General features: G+C 59.0%; 1 protein-coding gene across 2 annotated transcripts in view; it reads left to right on the top strand.

The window, feature by feature from the left end:
- The window catches only part of GSE1 (Gse1 coiled-coil protein), a 417,101-nt gene that overhangs the window by 148,147 nt on the left and 246,530 nt on the right, over positions 1-22,424 (top strand). For both annotated transcript variants that reach the window (XM_027119074.1, XM_027119073.1), the window contains exon 2: positions 9,160-9,340. In XM_027119074.1, coding sequence (XP_026974875.1) covers positions 9,160-9,340 — 181 coding nt within the window. The remainder of the gene's footprint in view (positions 1-9,159; positions 9,341-22,424) is intronic.

The raw sequence follows: 22,424 nt of genomic DNA, 5'->3' as shown, positions 1-22,424 counted from the left end.
GAGGTGCACACACGTCCTTCCGCAGCCCTTCCCGCATCGGGTGGACCTAGGCAACCAGAGGGAGCCTCTGCAGCGGCCTCACCACCTCCATGTCTCCCAGCCTCGCCTCTGCTCCGAGTCAAGGCTCAGGTTCCGTCCTCCCACAGACCCCTCTCCCCCAGGTGTGTTTAGGAGTCGCAGCAAATGGTGTTCCATCTCTACCGCGACCGCCACCCCTGCAGCCACACGGACCCTGCTGCTTGTAGAACAGGGATCGGCAAACTTCGCCCACAGCCAGTTTCCATACAGCCCATGGACTAAAAATGGATTTTACATCTTTAAATGATTGCCAAGAAAAAAAAAATCAAAGGGAGAGTAATGTTTCGCGGCGTGAAAATTATATGAGATTCAAATTTCAGTGTCTGTAAGTAAAGTTTTATTGGAACAGCCACACAGTGCTCCTGTTCATGTTGTTTAAATGTGTTTTAGAGCTACAAGGCCTGAGTTGCTTAGTTCCAACAGAGAACATACGGCCCATAAGCTGAAAATCTGATCTGGCCTTTTCAGAAAAGGTTTCCAAACGTGCTCCCCGCCTCAGGGCCACTGTGTTTGCTGTTCCCTCTTCCTGGAACACTCTTCCCACAGATATCTATCTCCATGGCTAACTCTCGTGTTTCCTTCAAGTCTTTGCACAGATGTCCCCTTCTCAATGGGGCCAGCCTATGGAGAATTCTAACTGCGCATCCCCCCTCCTTCCTGTCCCCTTCTCCTGTTTGTCTTTCTGGCATCTCCTACCACCTGTCGTGTAAATGTGTATTTACTGACTGACTGTCTCCCCCGACCGAATGTCACCTCCTTAACGGCAGACATTTTTAGCTTTTTTGTTTGCTCCTGTATCCCAGGCACAGTGCCTAGCAATGTTTAGTAGATGGATGGATGTTTGACTGAACGATCGGATAGCTGGATGAAAGGATTGATGGCCAGATGGCCAGATAGATGGGTGGATGGATGGATAGTTGGACAGATAGACAGGTGGATGGATAGGTAGGTGGGTGGATAGACAGATGATGGACGGACGGATGGATGGATGGGCAGGTGGATGAATAGGTTGGGGGGTGAATAGACAGATGATTGGATCGATGGATAGATGGACGGCCAGGTAGACAGGTGGTTGGATGGGTGGGTGGATGCATGGTCGGTCAGGTAGATAGGTAGATGGATGTGAGGCACGACAGGCTGAAAAGCTGGGCTGGCCCAGATCACATGGCTCTAAGAGGCCGCGTGGAGGAGCCTCTGGTAAAGGATTTTGTGCAGGTGGGTGAGCGTAGTGTTTTGGAAAGTTGGCTCAGGCCAAGGAATGGTTGGTGGGGGGGTGAAGTGGGTGAGACTGTGTGCCCAGGAACCAGTGGAGGCTCTCTCCCTGGGAGGAGGGGAAGGTGAGTGGGCACAGCAAGAGTAGGAGGTGGGGGCTTCCCTGGTGGCGCAGTGGTTGAGAGTCCGCCTGCCGATGCAGGGCACACGGGTTCGTGCCCCGGTCCGGGAAGATCCCACATGCCGCGGAGCAGCTGGGCCTGTGAGCCATGGCCGCTGAGCCTGCGCGTCCGGAGCCTGTGCTCAGCAACGGGAGAGGCCACAACAGTGAGAGCCCCATGTACCGAGAAAAAAAAAACAAAAACAAAAACAAACAAACAAACAAACAAAAAAAGAGTAGGAGGGGGCACCCCAGGAGAGCCGGGGAGTCGAGCCATCACTGGTCTGAGATCAGTCTAGCTCCCGCGGCCGGCCTCCAGGGACTGGCGTTCGGCACTAACGTCAAGGACTCCGGGAGCCCCCGCATCCCTGAGGGCCCTCACCCCTCACCCTGGGCCTGAGCTGGATTCCACCAGCATCACCCACATGCTCTGTTGCTTGGCAGTCATGGGGAGACCTGCTTGCCTCTGGAAACGGTGAATTCCTCCATGCAGCCCCCTGCTCTGTCCCAGGACTTATGAGGGGGTCAGCTGGCTCAGAGGTCTCTCTTGAGGGAGGGGGCCGGGCCCGTGCCTTCCGGAATGTTCCTTTCAGCCACAAGAGCAGCAGAAGTTGGGCATGCCGGCCTCTGGCCAGCTCCAGTCTCCCCGTGGCCTCACCCTTCCCAGCCGCACCTGTCCCGCCAGGTGTGTCTCCCGAGGCTCTGAGTGCTGTTGGCAGCAGACTCCGGCTTTCTGATAAGCTCCAGAGACATCACGCCCCACCTGCCCCGTCCACACATGGCAGTGAGTTACCCTTTCTGTGTCTCAGTTTCCCCAACTATGTAATGGGGCCCAACAGTTCCTCCCCACCAGGGCCAAGGCTTCAAGGGCTGACACGGCAAAGGCTGGCACGGGGCCTGGTGCTCCGTAGGTGCTGTCAGCATTTAGCTGTGACCAATGAAAGGCATTTCTGTCCCAAGCCTCCTGCTTTAGGGTCATGGCCCATGACCCTTCTGCTGCAGCCTATCAGGGACAGGCAGTAGCTCCTGGCTTGGAGACAGTGCCTGGTTTCAGCCAAACCCAGAGACTTTTCAGCTCCGGCAGCCCCCAGGTCTTGAACCAGCGGCTCTCTGGTTCTCTTTATGGCAGGAGGGACTGGGCTCCCCCTCTTAGTTCTGCTCTTTCTTGCGTTCATGGGCTTCCTGTGCGTCAGGCCTGGGCTGGGCTGCACGAATGCTAACTCCCCATGACTGCCCTGCGCCGTGGGTGTGGCTGTCAGCACCCCCTTTTTCAGATGAGGAAGCTGAGGCCCAGAGGCATTAGAAGCATGCCCAAGGTCGCCAGCTTGGAACCCAAACGGTCACTCCCATTGGCCACCTAACTGCCTCTGGCCCCTTTTTCTCCTCTGAGCTTGGCCGCCGTCCTCCTGAGAGACACCAGTGTCTTCCTCTTTTCGAGACACCCGGGGCAGGGGGGTGGTGCCCTGTGCCTGCTGGAAGGGGAAGCAGGCTGGATGAGCTCTGTCCACTTCCGGTCCTCTTAGCCTCAGTCTCCCCATCTATAAAATGGGCTGATCACTGTCCCCGCCTAGCCCGCCTGGCGGAACCACCGCAAAGCTCCAGGAGGTGACCCTGCACACACACCTTGCAGATCATCTGGGGGGAGAGTTATGACTGTTTCCGTCCCCTCTGGTGGCTGCAGTGAGTGCTCACCTGGTCGGATGTGAAGCCAGGGATAAAACCTTTTTGTTTTTTCCGAGTCCCGGACCTTCTGTCCACTTGGGCTCCTCTTGTCTTAGAGGCCGGATGCACCTGGTGCCTCCCCGCCCCCTCCCTCCAGCCCCTGAGAGGTGGGAGCAGCCGGCGGGGGGTCTCGGCTGGGAAAAGAGTCAGATCGAGACCCCCGGCTGGGCTGCTCTGCCCGAGCCGTCGACCTCCTTCCCACGCGCGCGGCAGCCGGAGCGCCCCTAATTGCTGTCACAGATGTAGCAGCCACCAGCCTCTCCCTCGCGATCTGCTGGGTCGCGTGAGCTTAATTAGCCCCTGATTACTCATTTACTGGGTGCTGTGTGTATTCCATATCTAATAACTTTCCAATTACGCCCGGTCTGCACCGCACAGTTAATAACCCGTTAGTTGTCTGCTTATCGGGGACTCTGCGTTCTGCAGCTCCATCTCCCCCTGACCCGGAGCCTTATCGTTCCCTTTCCTGCGGTATTTGGAGTTCTCTGCTCGCCATTATGCAGCTATTACAGGGAATTAAGGGGCGTAAAATACTGTTTTGCGGCCTCTGATGAACCAGCTCGCGGCACAGAACAAGGAATCCCACCAGAGAGGGTCGAGTGCATCTTTGTGGGTGGGCTCTCGTGGGGACCAGGAAACGGGAAGGAGGGGCCCTGTGGTAGGGCTGGCCCGTGCCCCCTTATGTCGCTCCTGGACAGACGGCCCCGGGCCTGTGACCCACGTGTCGCCGGCAGCTGGCAGAGGTCTCCCGCCAACCCGGCTGTGCCCACCCACCCTCCAACCAAGGCAGGCCCCCCGCCGTCACTGTTTGGGAGGGAGGTGGCTTTTCTCCCCAAGCTTGGCTTCACGCCTGTGTCTGATTTTTCCTCGCGGCTGAGGGCAGGTGACGATGCCACGTCCTTTGTGCCATCGGGATGCTGGCGTTTCCTCTCCCGCCTCCTGCAGCTCTGTTTTTTCTCATCTTCCCAGGCTTGGTCTTCACATAAATCAGCCGCAGACCCTCAACAAACCCACCGTCACTCCGCCGCAGGATAAACCTGTGCGCCAGAGACCACAGTCCCGGTTGCTGTGTGTCTGCTGAGGCAGCGAGGACAGGAATCGGGCCGTGCTAGTATGCAGGGAGCACCTGCTGGGTGCCGGCACTGTGGGGGCTCTGACTGTGACCGGCTGGGTGACCTTGGGCAGCTGACTTGACTTCTCTGTGCCTCAGTTTCCTCCTACAATGTGGGAGTTAAGGTAGGGTTGTTGGGAGGATGAAACAGGCTACAGACAGCAGGTGCTTGGTGGATACCTAGCACATAGCAAGTGCTCAGTAAATCTAGGGTAGGCGTTACGGGCCCATTTCCCAGAGGCATAAACTGAGGTCCAAGCAGTTGTGACTTGCCTGTTACTCCTAGTTACGCCCACAGGCAAGTGGCACTGAGGATTCAGTCCCACATCTACTTTATTCAAGATCAGCAAAGCCAGCTTCCTGGAGCATATCTTGAGCCGATTTGGAGGAAAGAGACGATTCAGGGCGATCAGGAAAGTGGGGGAGCCCATGCCCCAGATCCTGCCCCCATGAGTTAAGGGGCTCCGGGACTGCCTCAGGCTCTGCGTCAGCAGCGGGCAAGGGGGCCTAGAAGGTGTCCCTGCCAGCTGGGGCCGAAACTGCCCAGGGGCCAGGTGGGCCCCCCTGCGAAGGCCGAGGCCGTGAAGGCTTCCCCAGCACACACCCCTCCAGGCTCTGTGGGGTCCCCCTGTGGCTCTTGTTTCTGATGCTTATGCAGTCAGGTCATGAGATGAGCTGCCATTTCTTGAGCACCTACTGTGTACCAAGTGCTTTAGCGGAAAGAACTCATCTAATCCCCTGCACTCTCCCTCTTGGAGGTGGACACTTGCTGTGTTATTAATCCATTTTGCAGAAGGGGAAACTGAGGCCCAGAGAGGTGAAGTCACTTTGCTAAGATCTCCCAGCTGGGGAGAGTGGCCAGGACCCAGTGCCTGGCCCCATCTCACTACAGGGAGCCGGAGAGGTAGAGTCTGGCTGGGTGCCCAGGAGGGAGAGGGAAGCAGGCTCTGGGAACAGCCAGCTAGCCAGTCCCTGTTGGAGAGGCTGCTGGAGAGAGAAATCCTAGCGTCTCGTGCAGTGGCCTCTGGGCCGCTGTGTGCCCTCAAACTGGAACTTCCCTTGTTTTTTAAAGTACGTCATTTACAGGCTACCACATGGGTGAGCCTGGGAAACATGCTGAGTGAAAGAAGCCAGACACAGAGGGCTACATGGTGTAGGGGTCCACCTGCATGAAATGTCCAGAAGGGACAAATCCATCGAGACAGAAAGGAGACGAGGGGTTGCCAGGGGGCCGGGGTGGGGGCGTGAGGAGTGACTGCTCATGGGTACCGGCTAATGAGAACGTTCTAGACGGATTCTGGTGATGGTTACACAACTCTATGACTCTTCTCTAAGCCACTGAACTGTACACTTTAAATGGGCGAATTGTATATGAATTATATCTCAAAAAAACAATTCTCAGAACAATAAAACAGGAGTTCGCAAACCCAGGGAGCTCACGGACTAATACAATTAATAAAATAAACTGGGTACTGACAGCAGTGCTGCATGGTTTTCCCCTGTGAAGCAGGGATGCCGTATCTGCTCTCTGCCCCTATCCATCCCCATCCCTACGTGCGAATTTACCTGGAGTCATTGTTCTCCAGAAATCACTCAGTTCCCGGGAGGAAGTGTAACAAGGCGCGATCTCATTAGGATATGCAGGGGTGGGCTGCAAATCCCTTTTATGGTAAAGAACCCTGGAAATGTTCCCCCTTTTTGCCTTTCGCCGTTAACACTTTAAATGTAGTGGCCCTGGTCCAGGAAAATAAAGGGAACAATAAAGTTGATCCTGCTTGCTCTGCGAGGGCCCCATGGGTCTCTGGGATGCTGTCAATTTCCAGGGTCCCCGGGGCAGGGAGCAGTATATGTCCCAGACCCGGTCCTAATAGCACTTTAAATTAAGACAGGCCGTGAGCTTGGAACTCTTGGCTCTGGTAGAGAAAAGGCACAAGGAATATGTTGGTTCGAGGGTCTGCTTTTTATTAGTCAGGCATTGTTGTAAATTTGTCCTTGAAGGGTGAGGAAAGGCTGCTCTCTGCTTCCATGTGACGGTCTGGCTGAGAACCTTTGCCTCCACCTACGATGATGCTAGCATGAGATAATGCGTCTTCCCCACCCACGTGTGTCTGGCAGCCTCGCCCATCCCTTAGCAGTGACTGAGCCCTCTCGAGTCCACGGGCAGCTGCCGGCAAACGCCGGAGAAGGGGGTAGAATCCTTTTACTTCCAACAAGAGTCAACATGGTGGGAACAGCTGGACCAGAGGAGGGAGGGTGTCTGGCACACGGTGGTGCCAGGGAACATGTGTTTCTGGGCCAGGCCCTGCTCTAGAGCTTTGGGGGTTTATTAGTTATCGACTGCTGTGTAACAAAGGACTGCACACAAGCAGCTCACAGCAAGACGCCTATCACCGCCCGCTCAGCGGGGGCCCCTGCGGCAGGTCAAGGCATCGGTGGGGCTCGCTCTCACCTGGGAGACCGACTGGGGAAGGACCCACCTGCAGGTTCGTCGTTGGCAGAAGTCATTTGCCTGCGAACTGAGCACTGTCGTGAACATTTAGATGCACGTTTTTGTGTGGACGTCTGTTTTCGGTTCTCTGGGGTATCTACCTAGGAGTGGAATTGGTGGGTCCTGTGATGACTCTGTTTGGACCTTGACGATCTGCCAGGCCGTCTCCAAAGCAGCGGCACCAGTTTACAGTCCCACCAGCAGCGTATGAGGGTTTGCATCCTGTTTCAACACTTAGGAATCCTGAGAGTGCAGCTTTTAAAAATGGATTCCCAGCTTCCTCCTGAAAGATCAGAAGTGGCGTGACGGGGCTGGCTTCCTCCCATGTGGCCCCCACTGGTGCTGTCCCCATACAGTCTCACCTACCAGTACCTTGTTTCCGGTTTACCCCCCTGGTCCCCGCAGAGATGTGTGTTTGAATCTCTTGTCCTTCCTGTCCCCCCCACTTCCTTTTAAAGCCTGCTCCCTTTGAAGGCCTAGTTCAAATTCCACCTGCTCCAGGAAGCCTGCCTGGAATTTTCCAGCCCTTGGGGAGTTCTCCTATTATCAAACTCCTCTAGACCTTGTCATCCGCACCCCCTCCCACCCAGTAGTATTCTCTCTTGCCATCTGCTGTTTTCTACTTAAAAGCCATGTTCCCTGCATGCTTTGTGACAGCAGAGTCTTCTCCCAGCTGCTTGAGTTCACATCCCGACACCTCCACTTACTGTGAGGACTCAGACAGTACACTTTGTCTCTTCGTGTTTCCATGTTTTTGTTCGAGACAGGACTGTTGGGAGGATTAACCGTAGCACGTAGTAGGTGCTCAGTAAACGGCATCCTCATGCCCACAAGCTCTTCGTCCAGGGAGCCGTCCCCACCTCCATGCGGCATCCCCCCGGCCACTTTCCCCAGCAGAACCCTGGTCCCCCAGCCCCAGGAGGACAAGCAGTAGGTGGGCCTCACCCCACTCTGCTTTCCACCAGCGCATGGGCAGGGTCAAGGCCAGGGCACAATGCCACCTTCCTTCACTCCCTGCCAGCCTGCCCCGAGGGGGTTGCAAGAATGCTGCCTGCTCTGATGAGGTACCACCCCACAGACAGTCCCTGGGCTCGGCTGGACTAACAGGGGGACACGGCAGCCCTACATCTGGCAGAGTTTCCCGAAGTGATGTTGGCAAGGTTGCCAGAGCAGCTAAAAGCCTGCGGGGCGGGGTCCGTACAGGGGTTCCAGGCTCCCTGCCATGCTGAGGGGCCCCCGGCCCTAAGCGAGCCAGCAAGTGAATGAAGTGTGCTGGGCCCCGGCGCCGCCCTCTCCTGGCTCCAGCCTAAGCCGCCAGCACCCCTGTGGGATTTGCGGGGGCTGCAGTCTGGGCCGTGTCACCATATGGATCCCATAAATTAAAGCGTTCCCGGAAACAAACGGTAAATTTATCCGTCTCCCGCATGTGGAGCTGCTGGAGCCTGGATGGAGCGCTGTCCGTCTCTCCCCGGTACTTTGGTTTTATAGCCCTAATCCCTGGAAAAACAGGGTCAACGTGAAGTTGCTTTTCGACAGCCGTGCGGCTCTGAAGCTCGTAATCGGGGCCGTGGGGCGTCGCCAGTCCCCGGGACCGGCCCCCAGGGAACTGCTCTTGTTCAGACCCTGGAACCCTGGCGCCCAGGATGCTCAGCTGAGTTGACCCTGCCTTGGCAGCTCAGGCCCCCCCTACCCCTCTCTGAGCCTCAGTTTCCCCAACTGTGGAAAGGGGGTGGGGTGACCGGGATAGTCACATCCATAGAGACGGAAAGTAGGGCGGTGGGTGCCAGGGCCTGGGGGAGGGAGTACGGAGCGGTAGTGTTTAGTGGGTGTGGAATTTCCATTTGGGTTGATGAGAAAGTTCTCGAAATGGATCCGGGGATGGTTGCACGTTGTGTTTGGACTTCATGCCACTGAGTTGTACACTTAAAAATGGTCAAGACGGTAATGTGTATCTTACTACAATTTCTTTTTGAAGACAGAAAAAGCCGGGGAGATGACTGCCCTGTGGGGTGAACTGAAGATTAACTAGGTTAATGGTTATAGTTGCAACTAACTCGTGGGTAGTTATTACAAACTTCCGCACAGAGAATAGGGGCTTGGGTAGTGATGGGACCTGGGAGTGGATCCTCAGTGCCCAGTGATCGCCTGGTGTCCACCACGCTGCTGGGCAGGTTTGCTGGGCGAGGCCGTCGCTGGTACTGACTCACACTGGCAGTCTGGGGACCAGCTCTGCTGCTGCCCCGAGCCAGCCACGCTGCGGCCCTGATGACAAAGCCAGGCCATCATGGGGGAGGGGTGGTACCCAGCGGCCCAGGGGGCCCGCCCTTTGGGCACCTCCTGGCAGGCGTGACCAAGACTCACCATGTCCCCCCTCCCCCGTCCTTCCAGGTCACCTCTGCATCTCTCGAGGCATCGACGGCCGTCCACCCTCCCTCCCGGGAGCCCGAGCCTCGGCCAGGCGCCCCAGCGGAGAGCCTGCCCAGGGGCCCCAGGACCGCCCAGGAGCAGGGGCCAGCCCGGTGTCAGCAGAGCAGCCTGGACGGGGCCGGACCGGACCTCACGGGCACAGGTAGGTGCCAGCTTTTTACTGTCTCTGAGTGCTGGAGTGGATCAGGCTGCCCCCGGCAGCGAGGGAGCACGCAGAGAAAGTTCCGGCGCAGACTCCCACCCCGCGGCCGCCACGTTCCAGGGAAAAGCCAGGAGGCTGCGTCTCCCTGACTTGTTTGATTTTCTTCCCCTGCTTCTTAACACCGTCTCATGGTTGATTCACAGGTGGCCTTGGTTGGGTTGTTGTTGTTTTTTCATCTCTACGTTCCATTGTGTTCACTCGTTCATTTAAAAAATAACGTAATGGATCCCCGTGAACCACCAACCAACCCAGCCCTAGGACGCTCTGTCTACCTGGACGCCCCGGCGCCCCCGGAGGGACCCGCCAGGTCCCATTTGCCGTTTCCGTCGCACCTGTGTTTGCCTGACTCGCCGGTGTCCTGGGGGTGTGAGCTTTGTCTCCTGGGCCCGGCTCAGCGCTGCGAGGTCCTTCTGTTGTCACAGCTGCCGCAGTGCTTGGTTTCACCGTCGTGCGCCACGGGATGGTGGGCCCGCCGGGTGAGTGTGCCCGTGCTCCCTCCCACCTTGTGGCTGCGCCACACGCGTCCCGGCACGTGGCTCTCGGCGTAACCCCATTTAGGCCAGAGGGAACGAGGGTGTCCAGCCGGGGAAGATGCTGACCAGCGTTCTCCTGCGTGGGCGTTCACCCCCTCCCCCTTCAGCCTTGGAGACCCCGTCCGCGCATCTCGGCCCCATTGGACACATCACTTTCCCCATTGGTGGAGACGCAGCTCCCTCGTGGGTTGTTGGGCCTGAGTGTGGAGTCCCAAGGCGTTTATCGTGGGGCACATGGGCCCCGGGCTGGGAACAGTGAGTGGACACCTGCGTTCTTACCTAGGGAGGGTCGTGGAACAGCCCCTTAGGCCGAGAGCCCTCAGAGCGAGTCCCTGTATGTGTCCTGCCCCTAAGAGGACTGAGTCTCAAGACCGCCCCCCAGCCCAGGCCTCCCTGTTGCTGGCCCACTGCGGGGGCAGCTGGCGGAAAACACTGCTTGTTAGAGAGCCGGAGCGGGCAGGTTGGGGGAGCCGGCGCGTGGTCATGTGGACATCCATGTCCAGGACAGCCCCAGTACCCACCTTCCTCTCCGCAATGTGGACTCAGCGAGGGAAGGGGCCACCCAGCCCTCTGCGGGGCTTCCAGACCCTGGCTGCTGGGGACGGAGTGTCAGGCAGCAAAGGGGACATGCAGGTGCTGGGCAGGGAGGCCCCGAGCATTCTCTGAGCCTGGGACAAGTGTCTTCTTGCAGTGTGCCTCAGTTTCCTCATCTGAGGACTGGGAAGGAAGGCCAGTGGAAGTGCCTGGCTCGCGGGCAGGTGTGAGAATTAAAGTAACCAGGGCAGGAGCGCACTCAGTGCAGGTCCTGACCCCCCGCCCCCACGAGTGCCTCAGCTCTGGGTAATAACCTGCAAAACCGTGACCCTCGGGGACCCTCCCCTCCCCCGGTTGGCACGCACGAGCCCCTGCCCCCTGCCCTGGGGCTGCCCCAGGGCAGGGGCACAAGACCCACGTCTGCCAGCTGCTCTCTGTCAGGCTGTGGCCCTGCCTGGCGTGGGGGGGGGGAATGGGGGGGCCCAGCTCACAGCTGGAGACCCGCCAGGAGCAGCCTCCCACAGTCAGCCCCTCCCGGGGAGGCCGCCGCTGCTGCTACTTGGAAACGTGACAGTGACTAATGGTTTATTACACACCTGCCACCTCTCATCGGGCAGGCGCACACAGCCCCCGGGTCCAGCTGTGCACTGCCAGCTGGACGGCGGGGCGGGCGCAGGGGCGAGCACTTAGAGACACATGGACACAGGCGCAGGGACACGCGGGGACAGGCGCAGACCTGGCAGACGCACCAGACATGAGGGTACATGTGCAGAGACACACACACGGGCACTAGACGCTCTTACACGTGCACATAAGGACACATCGCAGACACACACCTGGGAACGCATATCCGTATGCACACGTGTCCCCCCCACACACACAGCCCTGTCACTCCCTCTCTCCAGAGCTCTGAGCCCCTCCCCGTCTCCCCGCTGTCTCTCCCACTCCCTGCATGGTGGCATCCACCCCAGTGCTGCCTTTCCCAGAGGACGGGGTGGCTGTGGGCAGGTTGGGGGCTGCATCTGTTGCCTTGGGGAGGGGGTAGCTTTCTGTTGCCATCCGTTTCTGAGCCCCAGTTCCCTGCAGACATCTTTGCCAGGGGAAGGAAGCTGTCACACCGGCAGCCCTGGTGCCGGGCTGGGGGGCTGGGCCACGTGCCCCCAGGGATACGCACGGCCAACCTGCCTCGGTTTCTCCCAGAGGAGGAGGCCGTGTGGTCCTCGCGCGCCGCGCTGGGAGGGCCCACCTGGGGAGTGGTCACTTGCTGGCTGCAGGGGAAGCGGGGACCCCCACGGCTGGCATCCCTCTGGCGGGCCAGGCACGGGCCTTGGACTGACCAAGCTGGTGGGGGAAGGGTTCCATCCAAAGCTCACCACGAGGCAGCCTTCCCTTGTAGGCGGCAAGCCCTCAGGCCCAGCTCTTTCCAGTAGTCTTAAGCCTTTAGTCAAAGGGAGGTCCATTTCTCATGTGCCACTCGCAGGCGGTATGGAATCCAGCAAGAGGACGCTTGCAATTCATCACCAGCTCATGGGGACAGGCGTTCCTGAACGATGATCTCTGCCGTCGCAGGCTCCTTGGGAGAGAAGCAGCAGCGTCTGGTGATGAGTGAGGGTGTGGCTGGTGTCCTAGACCCAAGTCCGAGTTTCCAGGTCTCAGAGCTGCCACTTCCCGGCCGTGGAGCCTCTGCAAGGTTCAGAATCTTCCGAAAGCTTAGCTGCTCCAGCTGCCGAGTAGGCGTGAAATTGTAACAGTGAAATCTTCTTTGTAGCATAGTATCGGTGACATGGGAGGAACGCCAGGGGGGCCCCCGGGCTGCAGGGCAAGGCTGTGCAGGCTGCACACTGCACCATTCCAGGGGGCGCCGGTCCTCTTGCCGCCTCTGTGCACGTGCTCCCTGCCTGGCCGTCGGGGCTGCCATGTTGCACCGCGGAGCAGTGGCCCTGTAGTTCTGCCGCATGGGCCCTGGGTGTCCTTTCTGAGCTGTGGGACAGCTTCTGAAATGGCAAATAATATAGCGCTAGTGAGAGCCACAGACCCCACTGATGGCTCTGGGATGGGGTCACAGAAAGCCAGGCAGAGACAGACTCTCCCATCACGGCTGTGTTCCTGGGCACCTCCCTTTCTCCCCTGCCACGTTGGAGTGCTGGGCTGGGCCAGCCCTGTTGGGGGTGGCCTGTGGGTTCCTGCTGTCCTAATAGCCGCTGACCTGCTCCCACCCAGAAAGCCTCCATTCTCATTTGTACTTATTCCAGGTTTTGGGGGACCACTGGTCCAGCGGGGAGGGGAGAGGAGGAGTGGGGCTGGCAGGGTGGGGGTAGGAGCCAACGTGGGAGACACCGTGCACCTTCCAGAAGACCCCTCCCTTCACCTGCTCCTGTCACGACCACGGCAGCGGCTGCCTTGGAAGAGTTCGGGGTTAGTTCCTGCTGCTGCTGTAACAGGTCATCACCAAGTCGGTGGTTGAAAGCGATACGTATTTAGCATCTTACACTTCCGGAGGCCACAAGTCCAATCTGGGTCTCACTAGGCTAAAATCAAGATATGGGCAGGGCTGCGTTCTCCCTGGAGACTGTTGGGCAGAATCAGGTTTTCTAGCTTCTGGAGGCTGCCCACATTCCTTGGCTTGTGGCTCCCTCCTCCACCTTCAAAGCCAAGAACCTTGCGTCTCTCTGCCCTGCTTCTGTGGTCACAGCTCCTCTGGCTGTGTCCTGCCCCCTTCCTCCACATATAAGGACCTATGATTCCAGGGGCTCACTGTACCATCCACGGTACACTGTCATCTCAAGGTCAGCTGATTAGCAAACTTCATTCCCCTTTGCCGCGTGAGGGAGCGTACTCACAGGTTCCAGGGATTAGGATGTGGGTGTCTTTAAGGACCACTGTCCTGCTGACCATTCTAAAGTCCCTTATAAAATCAGTTTATGAGTCAGGGCAACCATTGACGGGAGTTGTACAGGTAACCCCGAGCCCATTGTGAGTGACACAGGGTCCCAGGTTTCCTTTAGCTCGTGGCTTCCAGAGTTTCCCGATTCCATCACCAACAGACACGGAGAAGAGAACACGAGAAAGCCACTGGACATACACCCTTGGCCTTGTGGTGACCCGTGTCCTCCCACTGGCCTCAAAGATGGAAGGGAGCTGGGCAGTGACAGCTGTCCACTGCAGCAGGGCCCGGGCATGGTGGAGAGTCAGCTGGTCATCTTTGCCCCGGCTGCCCACCCCCCTGGGCGGTTCATCCACGGCTCCGTGAGCTCCAAGAACGTGGGTCTGAGTCTGTCCTGCTGCACCTGGATACCCTGCCCTGGTCCCCGTGTGCTTTGGGGGAAGGGCTGGGCGTCCTCATCCCCTGGCAGGTGTGGGGACGTGAGGCCCCTCCAGGGCTCCCCTGGACCAGGCTGGGGCTTTACCTGGGGTGGCATTTGCTTTCTTTCTCTGCTTCCTTATCCCGTCCCGTCCCTGCTCCCTGGGTGCCGTGCCTTATGAATCACTCTCACACACATCCTTGTCTGCTTCTGATGAACCACCTGGGATGGCGTATTTCCCAGGGCCGTCCGCTCAGCCTTGTCTGCAGCAACACGGCACATGCGTGCACCGGCCCCCAGTGTGACCGGCCTCTGCCCGGGCTCCCCAGCCCCACGGATGTGGGGGAATTGACCGCAGGTGCTGTGGCTCAACCAGCTCTCCCAGGAAGGGCGCCCCACGAGCCAAGAGCACGGAGAACCAGGCGGCTTCCCGGGAGCTGAGCCCCGCAGGCCAGGCTGAGTTCTTGGAGCCTGGGGGCTGCGCCTGGAAGATGTAACCCGAGAGCCGTGAGGACAGAGCAGTAAGAGTTGCCTGGACCTTGAATGGTCATAGGTCCCAACGTCCGTCCTGGGGCTACTGGGGTTTTTCCTCTTTTCCTTTCTAGCCATGTGTGTAGATCAAATCAGTGTTTGCTGGACGTGGACATCTTCTAAGCTTTCGGATCCAGACTGGCGCTCCCTAAATTCAGATCCCGCCTCTGCTCCTCCCAAGCTTCTGGTTTTAGGCAGACAACCTCTCTGTGCCTTGGTTTCCCCCTCCATTGCTGTGAGATCCAAGAGTCGATCCACATGCATCGCTGAGCACCGTGCCCGGCACTCAGGGACACGGGAGCTGGCCCTGGCCCTGCGAGGAGAGCGAGCTGGTGACCAGGGTCCTGGCCCTGCGCGGCTTTTGTCTCTCCTTTGTCGGGAGAACGGTCTCCCGGCCAGCGGGGTTGGACCTCCGTGGCCAGGAAGGCGGGGCCTCCCCTCGGGTACTGGCTCAGGCCCCGAGACGTCCTTGGCAGGTCTCACCTGGAGCGCTGTGGGTGCTGAGCGCTCTGGCGGGTGGCGCTGGGTGGACTCCTGTGCCCCGAGGCCAAGCGGCAGCTGCTCAGAGAACACAGGGGCCGCCGGGCTTGGCTGTAGCTCATCCTGGCTTGATGGAAAGGGGCTTTGTGCGGTGGAAGTGTCTCCGTGCTCCCGTCACCCCCTCTGTCTTCCCTTGTACATCTCCAGCCAAGCTGGGATCCAAAGTCTGTTTTTCCTCCAACTAGCGACTGTTTATCTTCTCGGGAACTTCTCGTGATGCCAGGAGCACGGAGCTTGCAAGTCTGGGCAGGAGGTGGAGAAGCCCGGGCAGCCCCAGAGGCTCCAGGCTTGTAAGTCGATCTCTCCCCAGGAGCGAATGTTTAGCGGGACTCACACGGGCTGGGCCCGAAGCCCCTTCCCTCCTCTCTCCTCCGATTGCCAGGGTCTGGCCCCTTGGCTGGTGTGTGTCTGTCTGACTGATTCAGGTGTCCATGACATGAAAAAGAAAAGAGAACTTGGGCAATTTAAGAAAACGATAAACTGCGTGTTGACTTCAACGAAGTTCAAAATGGCACAAAGATAAAAGCAGCTCTTTAGACCCGGCAAAATTGCTATCAGGTGGGTCTGTTTGCCCCGAACTCTTAATTTCTTTCCATTAAGGTCGTGATTCAGACTTCAGGTAGGGGGATTCCCTGGCGGTCTAGCGGCTAGGACTGGGCGCTTCCACTGCAGGGGGCACGGGTTTGATCCCTGGTCGGTGAACCAGGATCCCGCATGCCAAAAAAATAAATAAAATACAATAAAATAAAAATTTCAGGTAGAAAAAAAGAGATCAGTTGAGCCATAGAAATGACTGTTCCGGGGCTCAGGATGGGATGTCCCGGGGGCAGCGTTCGGGACCCCAGGGAGTAAAGCCAGCACAGTCCACCCCTCCAAGGGCTACTGCGCTTGGGGCCCACCTGTCTGCCATCTCTGCCGTGGCCTCCACCCACCCACCACCCTGCTTTCCCCTTGACCAGGTCTAAGCTGGTGGATAAGCTGGCACTCGGGGTACCTTGGCTCTCCTGGTTTAGCACCACAGGGATTTAACTGGCTAGAAGAGCATCATCTGTAAGGCTTTTCCTGTGTCCACACCAACTCTCACCTATAACCTTCTATTTAGAGCAGAAACCACTTGACATTGGGCACCTCCCAGAAGACCTTTGCTTGCGTCCCCACCACGGTTGCCTGTTGGCACATGTCTCCACCACTACACGGCCGTTCACGTGGAGGCTTTTGTTCACAGATATTTGTGGAGCACCTGCTGTGTGCCAAAGACTGTGCTAGGCAGCACGTGCAATGCCAGGTGGTGACAGGGGCCATGAAGCAAAATAGGGTCAGAGAACACAGAGACGAGAGTTGTGACTGGAGGCGGGCTGGTCCCGGAGGCCTTGCTGAGGAGGTGGCGTTAGGCAGAGAGTTCCAGGCCAGGGGAAGCGCAAGCGCAAAGGCTCCGAGGCAGCCCACCCGCCCTCTCCGTGAAGGCAGGGGCCGTATTTTACTCTCCTCCTTATCTTTCCAGCACCTGGCCCAGTGCACATAATAGGTGCTCAGTCGATGTTTGTTGAGTGAATTCAAGTTTTAAGTCAGCTGGTGCCGGGGGACCAGATGAGGGGAAGGTGAAGAAGAAATGAGTCTCTTGTAAACATCGGGGGCGTGCATTTACTCGAGCTTCCTGGGCCGAGGGCTGATGTCCCAAGCAGGTCCTTACGCCATTCTGGAACTTTTCTTCCCTCTCCAGGGCTTTGCTCTAAAATAGAAAATTCCAGCAACCACGGGCTGCTTGCTTTTCCCCGAGGCTTCCCAGGGTGATCGTGTTGGGGTCAAGGACACTTCAAGGTCACCTGTGAGTGATTGGTCCTTTCTCCCCCTCGGACTTGGCTGACGTTGGGGGTGGGCTGTGAGCTCCCTGGATCAAACACAGAGAAGAGCATTTACTGAGCAACTGTTGTATGTCAGGTGCTGTGCGTCTGGAAACATTTGTCGCTTCCTGTTGCTTCTGTAACAGACCCCCACCAACTTGGCAGTTTAAAGCAACACAAGTTTATTACCTTACAGTCTGGAGGTCAGAGATCTGACACAGGTCTCGCCCCGCTAGAATCAGGGTGTCGCAGGGCTGGTTCCTCCTGGAGGCTCCAGGGGAGAATGTTTCCTTCCTTTTCCCACTGCCAGAGGCTCCCGCATTCCTTTGCTTGTGGTCCCACATCCCTCCAACCTCTTCCTTCTGTCATCACATCTCCTCCTTCCCACCCCTGCCTCCCTCTTACGAGGACCCTTGTGCTTGCACTGGGCCTGCGGGGCTGATCTCCCATCTCAGGGTCCGCAACTTAATCACATCTGCAAGGTCCCTTTTGTTCTATAAAGTGACACATTTGCAGGTTCCAGAGATTAGGACATGGCCGACTCTGGGGACCATTATTTGACCTCCACACCAGTCATTCTTGCCGGGCTGAGCTGGCCACATGCGGCCCCTGGGTCGTGGAGTCCGTGCCCACGGCTGAAGGACAGGCAGGTTGGTGAGGACTGCACGGCGATAGAGGGATTTCCTGAGCACTGATTCTGCACCGGGCACCGTTGTGTGTGCTGGGACTGAACCCTCTGGCCTTGTGGCCGTGCTGCTGCGGAAACTGACACAGCCGGTTCAGCCCCAGCAGGTGTGCTCTGGGCCACCCTGGGTCGGTTTCCCCCCCTAGAACATCAGGGTCTTGATAGAACTTTTCCCCCGGGCTGTTGCATGAAGATGGCCTCAGTTAACGACCATCGTTTAGAATGGAGATGGGGGACCCCCGGGGGGTCCCCCCGCCACCCTAGATTCTCGCCCATCCCAGGAGGTTGTGGGTGCCCAGGAGGTGACACAACAGGGCACTGGAAACATGGCCTAAGGCACAGCCCTCAGGTCGCCCCCAACCCCAGTTCCCATGCCTGCTGCCCGTCCTAGGTACAAGGAAGGGGATTGACCCCAGAGACCGGACAAGGCTCTGTCCCCTCCCCTCCCCTCTCACCACTGCGCCCCAGCAAGCAGCCTGTGGGCCCACCTTCGGGTCCTTGGGTGACCCTTTGGGCCCGGCCTGAGCCCCAAGGCAGTGGTGGTCCCCACCCCCAGCAAATGTCCAGCCCTTCTGTCCCCAAATGCACCAGGATGGGCTCTAACAAGGACAGAGTGGCAGACAAAGAGCAGTGCCGCTGGGGGGCGCTCCAGGGAGAAGGCAGCGCTCGAACTGGGCACCTGGACCCTTGTAGGGAGAGGACAAACCCTGATGACAACAGGCTCCTCCCCTTCCCCCCTCCATCCCTCCTTCCTTCTCCTGCAAGTCTCCCACGGGAACTTCTCTATAGGTCGCCAGAGACCACGGCCCACGGTGGGCGCCGCCCACACTCCCAGCTCCCCTGTGCCCTTCCTCCAGCCTGAGCTGAGCCGTCCTTGGCCCTTTCTCTGCAGGAGTGCCCCCACGGGGGTGGCTCCTGCTGCCTGGAGCGCATCACGGCAGCCATGGGGACTTGGCACACGGTTAGAGGCCCGGCACCCGGCACGTAGTAGGTGCCCAGTACAGACTGTTGAACGATGGTGTGACTCAGCAAGGGTGACCTTGGTGGGGGGTGTGACCCCCTTTGGGATCCGGAGGCTCCTCTGCTGCCCAGGGCATAGGTCTCCCATGTGCAATAAATCCCTTGGGCCCCCTGGGTCCTGCGGGACGAGAACAGTGCAGGGAAGGCAGGAAGTGGCCGCCACCCTCCGGAGCGCGGCTCCTGTCTACAGCTGGCGGGGCGTGTGCCAGGCCGGGAGGGGGGGAAGGGGGGGAAGGCTGGGGGGCGGGGGGAGGGCGGCCGCGTGGTTGTGCTGGGGCTCGCCGGGCAGCCCTGGCTTGCACGCGCTCCGTCTCTCAGCTGACTTCTCGGGAGTGTGCTCCCGGAGCTGGTCTGCAGACCTGGGAGAGAGGCTTTCTCTGCCCCTCCCCCCGCCTTGCTGCTCCGCCCCCTCCCCCCCCCACCCCGGGCCGAAGGGAGCTGCTCCGAGATGGCCAGGCCAGGGGGCCAGGGGCTGGGACTGTCAGTTCTCGTGGACCAGAAGAGCCCCAAGTGGCCAGTGCCCCTGCCGGGTGAGTCCCTGGGATGGCCCCATGGCGGGGGCGGGGGGGGGGAAGGGGGGTCCTGGGACGGTGCCCAGACTCACAGGGCAGAGGCAGAGATGGGGGAGCAGATGCTGAGCAGGGACTCGGTGAGGGGAGCACGTCCTGGCTGCAAGGGCACCGAGGCGCATGTGTGGAACGCAGCACGGCCCAGGGGACAGATGGAATGTCCCCGGGGGCCTGCATAATGGCCTCAGTCTGAGCCGGGGCCCAAGGGCAAGCGTTGGATGGCAGGGGGGCGCAGCAGAGCGCTGAGGCATGACAGCAAGTACCGCAGCCCTGGGCGCCCCCGGGCATGTCCCCGCTGCCCCCACCGCCGTCTGTGCCGTCATGGGGCTCAGGCTGGCGCGGGGCCTGGCGCTGGGCACCTGGGGGTGCGCACAGGTGAGCCTGCTGTCCTCCCAGCCGCTGGAGGTGAAGCCCAGAGCCAGGTGGCTCACAGAGGTCACTGAATCCTACCGTCCCTTCCTACAGAGGGGAACCTGAGGCTCAGAGGAGGGAGCATCGCTGCTGGGGGCTGCCCAGCCCCCCGGGACAGAGCAGGGTCTAGAACCCAGGTGACCCACCTGCCAAGCCCCCTCCTGCCGCCGGGAGTGGGAGGAAAAGGGCAGAAGGGCTGGGAGAGGAGCCGGGCAGATCTGGGAGCTCGGGAGCTGGTGGAGGAGGCCAAGGGACAGCCTCCGAGGAGGTGCTGGGAGGAACATAGGTGTGCTCGGCACAGGTGATGCTGAACCCCAGAGCTCCCCGTTCCATACCAGGTGGGGTGCGAGGGCTCCCCCTGCTCCCATCACAGCCAGCTTCTTGGCCCCTAGGACAGCATGCAGGGCTCTGGGCTGGGAGGTGGGAGGCGTGGACTCTAGTCCTGACCCTCCACTCCCTGCCTTGGATTTAATCTGATTACGAAGGAACACACTGGCGAGGGGAGCGCGCTCCCCTGCCCATCCACAGGGTGGTTGGCTGTGAGGTAGTGAGCTCTCCGTCCTCGATCGTATGCGAGCAGGAATCACCAACCCATTGGAGAGGTTGTAGAGGCGCAGAGGTCAGACGGGACAATCTTCCTTCCGTGTCTCAGATTCCAGGTCCCTCCTCCTCTGTGTGCCCCATCTGTGCAGCAAGAGGGACTGTAGCAGCTGGCGTTCAGTGAGCACCTACTATATACTAAGGCTCTTTGCCACCCTTGGCAGACAGTTCACTGAACCCTCACCACACCCCGTGTGCGGGCGCCCTTCTTCCACCATGTTCCAGATGAGAAGATCCAGGCACGGAGGTTCAGGTGACCGGCTGATGGTCCCCAGGCCAGTCAGTTGAGTGGCAGAACTGGCATGAAAGTGTGGCACAGAGTTTGCATCCTGCCCCACCACGCAGGATAAGATGTATCCTCAATTACAGGAAGGCCAACCCCATTTAGGAAAATGTTTCCTAAGCTTTGAGAAGTCCAGAAGGTTCTCCAGAGTCACTGCGGGGCTTTGGCTGGGAGGACAGTGGGCTGTGGCTTTTCAGGACTGGGTAGCCCCAGTCCTGCCAGGACAGGCAGGTGCCAGGCAATGAGGCACCTGTGGTGATGGGAGACGGGGCACCTTGTCCTCCTGGGGGCGGGGGGGGGCACTGGGAGCCCAAGAGCAGGCCCGGGCCCAGCCTGCCTCGTGGGTGCTAGGAGGGCAGCCAGGGGCCGTCATTGCCTTTGTTCCCATCACGAAGGCACAGCCCGGACTCCAGCCCCTTCCTCACACCCTTGGCAGCCAGACAGGCCACATTTGCCCCAGGCAACTGCAGGCCCTGTCCCCGACACCGCCTGGTACCCAGTGTCTGCGCTTCCTGGGATCCCCCAGACCCTCTTTAAACAGAGGACTGAAGCTGAGCCCTGGCCTGGGCCATGGGCGTGGGGTCTTGGTGGGTAGTGTGTCCCTTCCTGTAGATGCGGCTCAGCCCCGCCTCTTGCAGGAAGCCTTCAGTGATTGCTCCTCCTCAGAACCTCCCTTACCCCCTCTCTCCCAGTATTACATCGTTTCCTCAGCCCCAGAGTGGGAAGGGAGCTCACTTGACTTCACTGAGGTCTAAACCAGGGGGCGTGGGAGAACACAGGTGGCACTATTAACCTATCATGTGGGGACATTAGCTGAAAACCAGGACTGTCCTGGGCAAACCAGGACATACAGTTACCTGGCTTCTACCATGATTGTTGGCCATTTGCGTGTTGCCTTCTTTGGTTCTCTTTCCTGTCAGATAAAACAGACAAAAAAGGGATGGGGAAAGGAGGGAGGGGACAGATTCAAAGCATGGGCTCTTGTGTTGCTGCTTTCTAGTGGAACCTCAGCTTACTCATCTGCAAAGTGGGAGTGCTGGCAGCAGCTATCACGTAGGGTCACCGTGAGGTTAAATGAGGCTACGTGCGCAGCAAACGTTCAGTCATGCTGTCCTTGTTTCTGGGAAGTGACCTGTCTTTGCCTCCATCCTTCCGGCACCAAACTAGTGCCAGACAGGGCCTCAGATATACTGATTGCTTCCTGGAAGAGGGTCTGCACACAGTAGGTGCTCAGTAACATTTCTAGAAGGATGGATGGATGGATGGATGGGTGGATGGATGGATAGCGGAGGATGGGTGGGTGGGTGGATGGATGGACAGTGGAGGATGGATGGGTGGATAGATGGATGGGTAGGTGGATGGGTGCATGGATGTTTGGCTGAATGACTAGTGAACGAATGTTGGGTCTCCTCTCATCCCCGGCAGGCCTGGAGACCCCGGCCGACTGGCAGCAGGTAGCCCAGGGCTGGGATGACTGTGCTTTTGGCCCCACGGTCCCCCGTGGCTGCCCATTGCCGTGGCAGGGCCGCACACTCTCTGCACCTCCTCCCTAAGCCACAGGCCCTGGCTGCGCACCAGGCCTGCCTCCCTCCCTCCCTTTGGGCGCCATCAGTACACACAGGTCAAGGGGCTTTCGGATCAGCGGCTCCTGGCCCCCTCTCTCTGGGGGCTCTGTGTGTGTGCGTGTGTGTGTGTGTCTGTCTGTCTCTCTGTGTCTCTGTGAGTACATGTGTCTGTATCTGTGTGTGTTGGTGTGTGTGGGTCTGAGTTTGTGGGCGTGTGTGGTTTTATGTGCGTGTCGGTGTGCATGTGTGCGTGCGCCCGGCAGGCCCAGCGGGCGACGTGGCCCCTGTGGCTTCAGGCTGAGGGAATTAGTGTGCAGAGAGTGGCTTTGGTAACTGGCCAGGTCTGCTGTCCCTGGAAGCTGTGAGGGGCGTGGACGTGACACGAGTCTGACCTGCTGGTTCGAGGGGGGCTGTGGAGGAGAGGGCCCCTGAGGCTAGCTTTTGGGATCCTAACCCCCTCGTCCTGGACCACCCACTGTTGCCCCAAGGCCAGAAGAAGGCTCTTGTCCTCTGTGGGTGGGGACAGATGAGTGGACAAGGGCCAGCCTCCCTGTCCCTTCACCGGTGACAGTGGTACCACGCCCTCCCTTATGGGGGCTAAGAAGCCATT

The sequence above is a fragment of the Aethalodelphis obliquidens genome, unplaced genomic scaffold (assembly GCF_003676395.1).
Source record: "Aethalodelphis obliquidens isolate GAN/ISIS:26980383/991018 unplaced genomic scaffold, ASM367639v1 scaffold20, whole genome shotgun sequence".
Taxonomy (NCBI): Eukaryota; Metazoa; Chordata; class Mammalia; order Artiodactyla; family Delphinidae; genus Aethalodelphis; species Aethalodelphis obliquidens.
Note: the sequence above shows the minus strand (reverse complement) of the source record. Positions and strands in the feature narration are given on the sequence as shown.